At 37.2% G+C, this 12,543-nt stretch overlaps 1 protein-coding gene across 4 annotated transcripts in view; it reads left to right on the top strand.

Annotated features, from left to right (window-relative positions):
• myo5aa (myosin VAa) overlaps positions 1 to 12,543 on the top strand; it is a 95,884-nt gene that overhangs the window by 21,892 nt on the left and 61,449 nt on the right. For all 4 annotated transcript variants that reach the window (XM_084123720.1, XM_084123719.1, XM_084123718.1 and 1 more), the window contains exons 4-6: positions 15 to 159; positions 2,915 to 3,071; positions 6,688 to 6,831. In XM_084123720.1, the coding sequence (XP_083979846.1) occupies positions 15 to 159; positions 2,915 to 3,071; positions 6,688 to 6,831 (446 nt within the window). The remainder of the gene's footprint in view (positions 1 to 14; positions 160 to 2,914; positions 3,072 to 6,687; positions 6,832 to 12,543) is intronic.

Raw genomic sequence — 12,543 nt, 5'->3', positions numbered from 1 at the left:
ATCGTTTGACCCAGGTATTGTGTTGGTTGCTATAAACCCATATGAGACGCTTCCCATCTATGGATCTGACATCATTAATGCGTACAGCGGGCAGAATATGGGCGACATGGACCCTCACATCTTCGCAGTGGCAGAAGAGGCTTACAAACAGATGGCCAGGTGGGGATGAGCAAGTTTAAGTTAGTTAAACTGTCGTTGGTTGATAGTTACCTGAATAAAGGCCCTGATATACATGGTGAAGTTCTGTTTTGTTCTTTGCTCAGGGCAGGGGTAATAACAAATTTGAAATACATGACCGCCCATGTTGATGGGAGCAGTGTTTTGATGAATATTATGTAAATATGTGCTGCACACTATTTTCTAAATGGCCCTGTTTACACCGGGTATTAAGATGTGTAAGATGCGTAGGCGAGGAAGACACATACACGTTTTCACCTGGTGTTTCTCTTTTGTCCACTTTCAACCACTTCTGTCCGGATTTCTTTGAGGGGAGGGTCTATGGGTGGGTAAATGTATGTTTTTTTTTGTTTTTTTTAGATCTTTCGATCTAATGGACAAAATAAGCTTGTGTAATTTACATATGAATGCGAAAGGAGACAACGGAAAAACATACAGAGAGCATCAGCTTTCGTTATTGCTCTTACAGCCACAGGACCAGTGTTGGGGTAGTTACTCAAAAAAAGTAATTAGTAAATAGTAAATAAATCATTGGTTACCCGTAAGCCAATCACATAACGTTTGGTTATGGCGTGTGTTATGCGCATGCTCAGCCGCATCTAGGCATAGAGTGCATTTCACGCAAATATTTTTATATTTTTGTCCTTTCGAGCAATAAACTGAAAGTAATGTGAATATCGCCACTGGCCGAAACCAGTGTTTAGAGTCGTCAGCTTGTGATCCGATCAACCAAAACCCATCTTAATACCAGGTGTTAACGGGGCCAATAACACAACAAACACACAACAAGAATGATGTGAAAAGTACAGTTGAGAAAGCATCTGATCTTAGAGAGATGGATATTTTTCTGATATTCACCATGCATGCCATTCAAGTTAAGTAAAGTTAAATGGCTTTATTGTTACAAAACTTTATTGTTTTTTAAATTGCAGACGAATTTCATGGACAAAACTTATGTATTATGAAGTTCAAACAGAAGTCAACCAAGCAGCTTTCTATTGGTCAACACAGCTAACTCACATGACCAGCTGAAGCTGATGCGAAATCTGCATCGGAAAATCTATTACCCTTATGGGTAAATTCCCAATAATGTGAATTCCTATTGAAATAACTTTCGCCTGCGAAAAGTTGCAGAACAACGGCAAATGCGACAGGAGCTTTACACGCTCATGCGCACACACACACACACACACACACACACACACACACACACACACACACACACACACACACACACAAAAACACAAAAGGTGGAGCCCCAGAGTACACCTACCTATTACGTATTTGTCATGGACCAATTTCAGATCTAAGGTGCTAGCCAACACAAAGTTATCTGGCCAGTTCTGAAAAACTCAAAGCGAACTTCATTTTGGCCAGTTTAAGTTTGAATGATGTCACACCTGCTCATTCTTCGATTTGGTTTGAAGTATGTCAGCCCGTTAATAACGCATTACCTTGAAATAGCGCACAGACATTTGAAGATAACTATTGCTTCCTTGAGTATGTAAAGCTCTCTGTAAAGCTGCTTTGAAACAATCTGTATTGTAAAAAGCATTATATAACTTGACTTGAGTACTGTGGCTACTGAAGTTAGTGAATGCCTTGTGCCTTAGAAATGCAAAAACACGCATTAAAGGGATTTTTCACTTAACCCAAAAATTTTAATTTGGTCATTATATTACTCACCTTCATGTTTCAAACTTAAACTTAAAAAGGTGATGTTTTGAAGCATGTTGGGGTCCAAACAATGTTATACCCCACTGACTAAATGAACATTTTTCAGAATATGTTCTTTTTTCACAGAAGAAAGTCATACAGGTTAGGAATGACATGAGGGTGATAAAATGACAGTCTTTTCATTTTTGGATGAACTATCCTTTTAGGTACAGGGGATCTGCACTTACATTGCATCAGCCAAGTATTCATATTTGCATAGAGTATGTAATACTTGGCTGTGTCTTGGCAGTATTTGCTATACTGCTCAATCTAAAGGGAAGGTTTGTAGGTCAGGATGTTGCTCACTGCAGCCCAGCCAAAAATAGACCAGCCAAGGTTATGTTTCTCTCGCTCGTTTTCTTGGGTCTCTTGTTCCTTCTCACTGCAGCTGCAATGGTGTGCACTACTGAACCTGTCTGTCTGAAAGGTTCATTGATCAGTGGATGCCTGTGTTGCAGCAAAAGCTACAGTTTTCTCAGTTTTCACATGATGGAGCATCATTTTCTCAGAGCCTTGTGTTTTTCCTCTTTGTCTTTGCAATACACCATTATACACCAATACAAATCAATAGATTTTCAGCATTCTTAATGTGTAAACTCTAGTGTGTAAGCACCCTGGTTACCTAGCCAAGTCAAGTCACCTTTATTTATAATACAGATTGTATAAAAGCAGCTTTACAATGATAACATGAAAATAATGCAACAAAGTTTGTTTCGGCTGCACAGCAGATCTAGAAGAAAATAGCGTCGTAGTCCAGCTTAAGTAAGTTCAGTAATGGTTGATTTTTGTTGTAAAAAAGTAAGTAATTTAGTTAATTTAGCCGCTCTGGAGAAAACAGTGATGTCCAGCTCAGTTCAGTTCTCATATAATGGTGTCAATGCAAGCAGATCAATACTATTGTTGAATATTAAGTGTCCTAGCGACACTAGTAACCACTCACAACGGCACATTTTCTTCTTCTTCTTCAAAAAAAAAATCTATTTGAACTTGTTCTTTCATTTGTATTTTTTGCATCATTCAGGGATGAGAGGAATCAGTCCATCATTGTGAGTGGAGAATCTGGAGCAGGGAAAACTGTTTCAGCAAAATACGCCATGCGTTACTTTGCCACGGTCAGCGGCTCTGCCAGTGAAGCCAACGTAGAGGAGAAAGTTCTGGCATCCAACCCCATTATGGAGGTGAGGTTTTTCCTGCATCACTAGATCAGTGCGTCATTCTGGAATCAGTGCTGAGACTCTGGCTGTTTGTTTTCATGAAGGTCTTTAATAATACAGACATTTATATCTCAGAGAGCCAAAACCCTTGGGCTGGGAGACTAAAAGCTGTTCACTGGCTAAATATGAGTCTTGTTCAGAGCATATATCTGCTCTTCACTGCATGGTCTTCATCTCCCCAGGGCTCATTTCAGTCAGTACAGCAGTACAGAGAGAGTGTGTGTATTTGAGTGCTCACATGTGTATTAGAGTAAATTTAGTGTTAGCATAAAGCTCACATGACCTTCTCTGCTGTCCTCAACTCACACATTTCTTCAACATACGTAAAACAGACACGTTTCAGACACTAGCTACCTCCATATACATTTTGGCATGTAAAAGCATCATGGGAACTCCAAACATGAAGGCTGTTCCAAACGTTACGTGGAATAAGGGACCGTTCGGTATTTATGGAAGGGGCCACCGGAGGAAAATAGGGGAGGGTCATGTCTTTTTATTCTTTGTTGAGGGGAGGGTCATCCAACTTTTTTTAGTCTAGGGGGAGGGTCATCCAACTTTTTTTAGTCTAGGGGGAGGGTCACCCAACTTTTATTTTCATGAAAACAGCAACATTTCAAAGTGACTTGTTTGGTGCTATTTTTTTCCATTTAGCTCCATGTTGATCTCGCGTTATCAGCCCCCCTTCGATATCAGATGGGTCTGACCCAACAAAAATCCAGTTTGGCTGTTTGACAGTGCGCGCGCACTTCAGTTCGTGCTTAGAAAAAGTGCATCATGTCAGAACAGAATGCCAATGAAATGTTTACCCGGCAAAGCTTTAAAGCACGAGCAAATAATGAACTTTTGTGATTGCGAATAAGTGCACAGTGTCCTGTGAGTGTAACTCTACCGCTGCATTAACATGTGATGTGAATGTACGTCGAGTTTTACAGTATTGGGACTGAGGCGCCAGAACTGCTGATAGAATGTGCGCTGTAGCGCGATACTACCATATTTTAGTTTCCATTATTATATTGTTTCCACGATGTGTAAGATGTAGGGCTACCACATCTTTAAATTACTATTAGTATTATTTAAGTTAACATAATAAAATACGTAGACCTACACCACAAAAACTAGTTGAGGATAAATTCGTTAAAATTGGGCAATTCCAGTGTTATGGACGTGACATTTGCAGTCAAAACTTGAAATATAAATTCTCAGAAAATGCATTTAATACCAATATTTTGAAACGTCTGAAAGGAGTCAAGACATTAGAAAAATATCAGTCTACACATGCGTTTTATATTTAATATGAGGGAAATACACATGTGACGTGACACAAAAAATCTTTGACTTTTAGGTGGCAAAATATTTTTTAGTAATTCTATAAATTACACTGTGCAAACCAAAAGATATATACCCACCGGATGAATAAAGATCGGCCTCCACAGAACATAAAATATTATTTTTATTTTATTTTTCGTGTTCGCATTTATGTAAAAAAAAAAAAAAAAAAAAAAAAACAATGTTACGGGCGTGACCGTTCTCCATTACGGACATGACTGCTCTGAAAGCGACTTTAAAAATGTCACAGAAACCTCAAACAGAAAGCACAAAGCCTTTCTTTAAAGTGAATTTCGTTTTTTTATTAATTGTATCTTAATTTTAATCAATGTTTCATCTGGATTTAATAAATAAAAAGTAAATATAGTAGAAAATAGATAATCATGACACGGAGGCGCGGGCGAGTGAACTGGACTCTTGAACCGAAACTCAGCGTAAGGTATGCTACTTGCCTCACAGACCTGAGAAATATAGAAAGCTTGAAATGTCTACTCTTAAACAGAACAATTCAAAACGAAGGAAAACAGACTGCTTTCTGCTTATGAAATGTGCATTTCTCTCTGGCGCGTTCTGAGAAGATTGCGACGCATCGTCAACTTCATCTTTGCAGTCGACACAGAAAACACTTGTTTATTAATAAACAATTAAATTGTCTCCTTGCTATATTTGACATATTAATAATCATTACTTTTGCCGGTTCTTTGTGACAGCTTTTAGATGCTTTGTTGGCAGCGCCACCCACATGTTGAACGAGTCACACCGCATCAGCACCGAAAACATGATTTTTTTTCAAATCTAAAATCAAAAATCGTGATACGAACCGAATCGTAGGTTTGGTCTATCGTTACAGCCCTAGTAAGATGAGAAAGCAAGAGTTTATGGTTTAAAAAAACAAAAAACAATGGCTATCTGAACATCTTTGCCAAGCGCAAACCAGTACAGAAGTAGGCTAATCAATAAATTATCGGGGAGGGTCATGCCTTTTTTCACAATCATTTTGGAGGGTCATAGAAAAATTTATTGCTGGCGAAGGGAGGGTCATGTCTTTTTTGACAACAGATCTCAAAACTCCTCCGGTGGCCCCTTATATAAAAAACGAACAGTCCCTAATTACATAAAATTATTATAATTATGAAAAATAAAGCATATTATGATACCTTGTTTTGGCCAAATTCAAAATTCTAATTATTCACAGAGACTGTGCTGCAGTGATGATGCATTTTTATAACCCAACCTCGGAAATTAGCATCACCCTGGTTCCCTTAAAAAAAAAAAAAAAAAAGAAACACAATAGGATTTTTACATTGCTAAAGTAAAAAAAAAATTCCGTAGGATCTAAGTTAATACTTGTTCAAAACCTATGGTTTTGAAAGAAAAAATAATAATTTTGATGGCTTTACAATAACCGTAAATATGATGTTTCATTATATGAAATTTTTAAATCTAATGTCATTATATATATGATGTTTGTCTCAAAGGTAGAAACGAAGAAAGAAGAAAGGAAAAAGTCAGCCAGCTATTTATCACATCAGTTATAGTGGCTTTAGCCATAGCCTTTAACAATAGGTGCGCTTTTTACCCCAAATACCTTACTTTTACATATTTGTCAGTTCTTGAAAATTGAGATTCGACTCTCCCATGCCTTTTGCATGAGCATTGATTTTTTTTACAGCCTTAAAAAGAGTTTGTAAAATATTGTGTGAAAGTATCCCCCCCCCCCCCCCCCCCCCCAATACTACCCAAATCTACCATTGGACATACAGACAGGTAGCCCCACCCTCAAACTCATGCTATTGGTTAAGCCTAGCTTCAGGCATTAACTCTAGTACTCGCATTGATGATACATACCGTTGTTCAGAGCTAAATAACACAGCGATATAAACTGGTAAAAACCCAGTGTGAAAACCACCTTAAAAACACATGATCTAAGCTTGGTTATTTTTTTGGGGGTCAGGTTTACTGAATTTGTGCCCTAACAAGCTGCTCTTCCAGAAGCTCAGTTGGGTTAGGACCACTGTGATTTTGACAGTTCCTCGGCAGATTTCTGCTCTGTGGGGGAGGCAGTATCAACTCCTGACCTGCTGTCGTCTCCCACGCACATGATCTTCCTGTCACTCTGTTTTTTAATCAATAACCTTTCTGTGTGCTCCTTAAACTTTTAATCCTGTTCTCTTCTAACTGAAACAATAAAGAAACCACAAGGTCAGTCCAGTACTTCCACTCAAGCTGATGTCTTTTCTGTTCTCATCTCTAGTCCATCGGTAACGCCAAGACCACCAGGAATGACAATAGCAGTCGATTTGGGAAATACATTGAGATCGGCTTTGATAAGAGGTATCACATCATCGGTGCGAACATGAGGACATACCTGTTGGAGAAATCACGTGTCGTATTTCAGGTGAGGGTCGAGCATGAATGACATTCTGTCACTTTGGTCTTTATATCTTAAACTATGCATATTTTAAACCTTCTCAGCATCTTATTTTGGCCCAAAAGGTCCACAATCTTAAATCAAATATTTATTGAGCATAAAATATTATTTATCAAGACCATTTTCCACCCTCTCTTTGACATTTAGAATTAAAGCCTCTTTGCAACTGCACTTTCAAGACTTGACCTATGTCAGGATTGGCTAACCTTGCTGATGAAAAGAGTAATAGTGCCTTTGGCATAAAATATGGAATTAAACAGTATATAGATATAAAGTATGTAAAAATCTGGGTGGTCAAATGTCGATGTAGTGATGGCTGTGATGTCATAACCATGACAATTTCTGAATCAGTCACATTTTTGCATGTGCCGAAATGCGCAGGGAAGTTTTGTTTTGTGTGTAGCCATGAAATAATAAAGGCAGTTTATAATCTAAAAGAGTGCCATGGTCATCCCAGAACTTTACTGAAGCAAAACAAATCCGTTTAACAAAGGTATGATTATATGAATGTTTAAAAATCAATCTAGACGGTAGTGGGAAGAGCATGGAAATCTGTGCCTCTCAGATGGAAATGTTGATTTCTCTCATTGCCCTCATATGTGATTTTCCATGCCAATTTTTTTTTTTCTTCTTTGGAATACTGAATGAATGTGTGGTTTCTTCTTTGGAGTCTTAAACTAAAAGCCTGCTGTATTTCAGAATTACCACCAGATGTTATCAAACACTTAGTGATCCAGAGATTAACTTTGTTTGTGTGCTTTTGAGTCTTTCTAATGGTTTTTATTATGTAAAAAAGAAGTGTGTATCCCAGACATATCAGATACTCAACTTGATTTTTTACATTTGCTTGAATAGATGGGGACATACGAGTCATGCTGTTTTCCAACATTACTATAATATTAAAGGTTAAAATTAACAACTGATTTGTATACAAATGTTTAAATTGCACATAATGCAGTTTTTATCATAATAACAACTTTATATTATAACTTTTTAACAACATATTTGTTTCAACTCCACTTTGTGTTTTGAAATATGAATACTTAAACGGTGGCTGTCATAAAAACTTGACGAAGGGATTCAAACAAACATTCGATATTAAAGAACATGTAAAAATATAAAAAATATGTTATATTGCACATATTTAGCAAAATACTCCTTTCTAGAGTTCATTTTTCCAACCAGCTATCCAGCTATAGACATTGAATGGCTTTTCTGAGGTAAATGTAATGTTAAGTGACATATTTGTTTACAAGCTGTTTCATCGACACCTTTCCACGGTTGAAACACTAATTGAGCGATTACATGAGACATGATACATTTCAGTAAGCTGTACTGGATCTTTCAATATTGCTTCTGGTGTTCATTCATGTGTATTTTGTGCTATAACTAAATTGAAACTGCTTTGAAGAATGGCCTAAGACAGTGTACACAGACAGGAGCAGCCGCCACTCCCTCTGAAGCACACCGCACTTCCTGCTTATGGCAGAGCTAATTTTAGCTCCTCTCAGTTACCTCAGGGATTTAATTCACAGCACGATTTTCATTTCTTGAAGGCTCCTATGTCTTTCTGCACTTTAAGGACTCCAAAACCTAGTGAGCTATAAGCTAATATTATGCTGCCTTCTTCGATACCTTTATCTGGCCATATTCCAGAATGTACTGTGATTAGCTAAATTCCAAAATAAATTATTTATTCCTCGCGGATAAAGCGAGAAAAATGTAAATTAAAATATTATGTCTGGCAGTGCTAAAAAGTATTTTTAAGATGGAGTGTTTAAATATTTCTATGTGCTGAGGGCTTTGTATGCTTATTAGAGCATCACATAATATTGTTAGCTAAGATGCTAATTTCACACTTATTTGGAATAAATTGTGAGTCGAGTCTTTGAGCTTCAAGTGAGGAATGTTTTTTTAATTGTTTTGAAGAGTCACCTATGGATGCTGCCTTGCAAGGTAACTGCCTATGTAAACAGTAGACAACATTCAGCTCACTAGGTTTTAAAAGAAAGCTGTTCATTGAGCAAATATAGGCTGTATCCGAAATCGTCCCCTATACCCCTTATTCATTATTCACTACATTACTCCACTAATATGGTACACTGAATGAATGAAAACAAGCGAGCGAATTCAGACACTGAGTGTGCTGGAGATTATGGGATGAATGAGTTCACTCGTCCACTGGTTTTCGGACACCACTACAAATGGCCGTCCCCAATAGTGATGCACCAGCATTTCTGCAACTGATAATATTTGGCAGAAAATGATTTTTTGAGGTTTGGGCGGAAATCGTAGACTGATACAGTGAGGTTTAAGTGGTGCTTTTCCGATGGCTTGTTTTGACTGTTTCAGCGTCTATATTGTGCACACAACAGGGATAAACTAAATATCAAAATATTTAAATTTCATTGAATTAATATATCATTAATTTTAGATTTTGTTATACAACACGGTTTTGTGTGTTGATTATTAAATATTTGATTAATGAATTGATTGTTGAATCAAATTTATTTATTTTACTTTTTAGTGTCTGTGTTAGTCTTTCGCTTGCCCACATCTAAAAGATAAAATTCGATAAAGTCTGTCATTCAAGGTTGCAACAGTATTATTGGCCCCAAAATTGATCAGGCCTACATAAATGACTTAATCTGGCCCAGGTGTGAGAAACTTGTTTGGGATTCAGAGGCCTTTTCTCCTTCTGGGAGGCTCAGAATGATTAAAGCTGGACAGGAATGAGGATAATGGAGTTAAACATGTCTGTTCAGTCTTATATAATATACTCACAGAGACTGCTGTTGTGCTTAGGGGAATTCCAGATGAGTTAAGTATGTGTGATTGTCAGATGCAGAGTTTGACCAGAAATGTACTATGCAAGTATGTAAATTTAATGGTATTTTGCAAAGCTGGTTCATGCTTAACATGCATTACTGTGACAGTAATGGGTTGCACCGTTTTTGTGTGTGGTATTTCATCACAAAAACCTGTGTCTTATTCACTAACCACCTGCAATCTGTGCTGGTATTGTGTCATGCGTGTATTTAATTTAAATAATTACCCTTCTTTTCAGCATGAACGCTCCTTATTTCTAGATAAATTAGGTTTTGATAGGTATATATTAGTCAGAGCTTTTTGCCTGGCACAATTAATGTTGTGTTATCAACTGTAGTAGATGGTAAACAGAATTTTATTTAAAAAGGGATATTTGTCTACAGATTTCTTTTGATCATTGCCCAAGTAATTCAAATTATAATCTAATGGGGAAAAAAAAGGCATATTTTATTTTCCCCATAAGTTTTCATATATTGATGGTCTAGTTTGGTGAGGCAAAAAGGCAGATTGCATTTAATGGAGAGTTATTGATTTATATTAGTTATTAAATTACTCTTAAGAAAGAAATTATTCTTAACTTTATTCTCAATTTAGAATATAAGAAGAAAATAGCAATTACAAAGAATATTATTCTTTAAGGGATAGTTCACCCAAAAATGAAAAGTCTGTCATTAATTACTCACCTTCATGTCGTTCCAAACCTGTGAGACTTTCGTTCATCTTCGGAAAACAAATGAAGATATTTTTCATAAAATCTGAGCGATTTCTGTCCCTCCATTGACAGCTACGCAACTACCACTTTGACGCTTCAAAAAGTTCATAAAGAGATTGTAAAACTAATCCATATGAGTTGAGTGGTTTAGTCCAAAATTTCTGAAGAGACTCAGTCGCTTTATATGATAAACATGAATTTAGGCTTTTATTCGCTCATAAACTCACACATCAGTTGTGGCTAACAGAAGCTCAAGCATGTTCGCTTGTTGTGCGAGAGCCAATGAGGTTCATTCTCGTGTGTTACGCAGCACGTTTGAGCTTCACAAGAGGTTTGTTCTCGCACGTCAAGCAGGTTCGGTTGAGCTTCTGTTTGTTCGCTGATCAATGTTTATATGTGGAAAGCCTAAATTCAATCTGTTCATCATATAAAGCGATCGAGTCTCTTCAGAAAATTTTGTTCCGAGAAAACTGCTCGATCCACATGGATTTGTTTTACAATCTCTTTATAAACGTATCCTGGCAAAAAAGCTCTCAGATTTCATCAAAAAGATCTTGATTTATGTTCGGAAGATGAACAAAAGTCTTTCGGGTTTGGAATGACATGAGTAATTAATGCCAATTTTCATTTTTGGGTGAACTATCCCTTTAAGAATGTTCGGTCTCAAATCACCATCACCATAGTGATGTCTGTGGCCGTAAAATGCTTAGACTAGTTTAACAATTTAGTCATCTACATTTTTTTCTTCAAGACTGTTCATAACTTTAAGTCGGTTACATAAAAACGTAGATTTGTCTAATCCGAAAAGTAAGACTGATTAGCCCTAATTAGCTGCTTGACAGTCTTAAGTTTATATTTATGCAAACTGGCCCCTGTGGTACAGTTAATCCACAGCTGTCCACAACTTATTCTGGCCAGGTACTTCCCACTTAGACAGGAAGAGTTCACATTTACTGGGACCTACCACGTGTTTATGGGCAGCTCTTTCAAATAATGGTTCAGTAGTCATCTAATCACAAATTTAGCATGATATATTGAGTTTCTGTCCATCCATATTTTGTCCTTAATATCACAGATATAATTCAAAACCAAAGTGAAATGTGATTTTGCTCATGGATATTTGGTTTACTTAGTGCTAATTGAAAGCTCTGAATATCGATTCATAAATAGATCTGATAGCATGAACATTAAGCTCACAAGTCAGGTTTATTATCTCTGAAGCGTGAATGCCACAGTCAACACCGACACACTTCATAATTAACATACTTTATGATCATATACTCCAGAAAAGTTTTGTTCTTCAAAGCCTCTCAAACATGCTAAAGTGCCCCTATTATGCTGTATAAAAGGTTCCTAATTTTGTTTTGGAGGCATCTACTATAGGTTTACATGCATCAAAGTTAAAAAAACACTTTAATTTTCTCATACTATACATGTCTGAAAACGGTTCGTTCAAATATTCAGTCTTTCTAAACCCCTCCTTTCCGAGAGCCTACTCTGCTCTGATTGGTCAGATGGCCCAGTCTGTTGTGATTGGTCTACCACTTACAGCGCGCATGACAGAAACTAAACAGCCATTACCTGAATTTCAGTGGGCACTGAATATTCACAGTGATACGACCAGAAACGATGGCGTCAGTTTTACTGTATCAATTCCAAAACGAGTCTGCATCCTTTTGAAGCGCATGCAAAGTGGATTCGCTGAAAACAGCATCTTCTCGACACGTCAACAACACAAACCAAACTCTTCCAGGCCTCAGCTACAACTACAGTGTTTGAGGACAGGTCAAAGTAGACGTTGCTCGCGGGCAGCCAATGAAGACCATAGGCTGGAGTTACTGATGACTCATTTCGGCAGTTCAGAATCGATTCTTTCTTGTAGGAGACAATACCTTTATTTGTCGTGCACTTTGGTCTTTGAAACTTTGCAGACCTTTCACATTCACAAACGGCTACATTGCTCACTGCATGAAAGGTTATATTTGAAAAAGCATAATAGTGCCTCTTTAAGTGAGTACATGCAGCTTCATGAGCAGTAATGGATTTGTTTTGAACGTCTGTTTTTCTTAGTCCTACAAATTCTGTTTGGGTTTCTTGTGATGCAATAAAATACTGCAGATGGAACCAACTGTTGATCT

The sequence above is a fragment of the Abramis brama genome (assembly GCF_963993115.1).
Source record: "Abramis brama genome assembly, chromosome: 9".
NCBI classification, from domain to species: Eukaryota; Metazoa; Chordata; class Actinopteri; order Cypriniformes; family Leuciscidae; genus Abramis; species Abramis brama.
The sequence above is the reverse complement of the archived record's forward strand: the minus strand, read 5'-3'. Positions and strand labels throughout refer to the sequence as shown.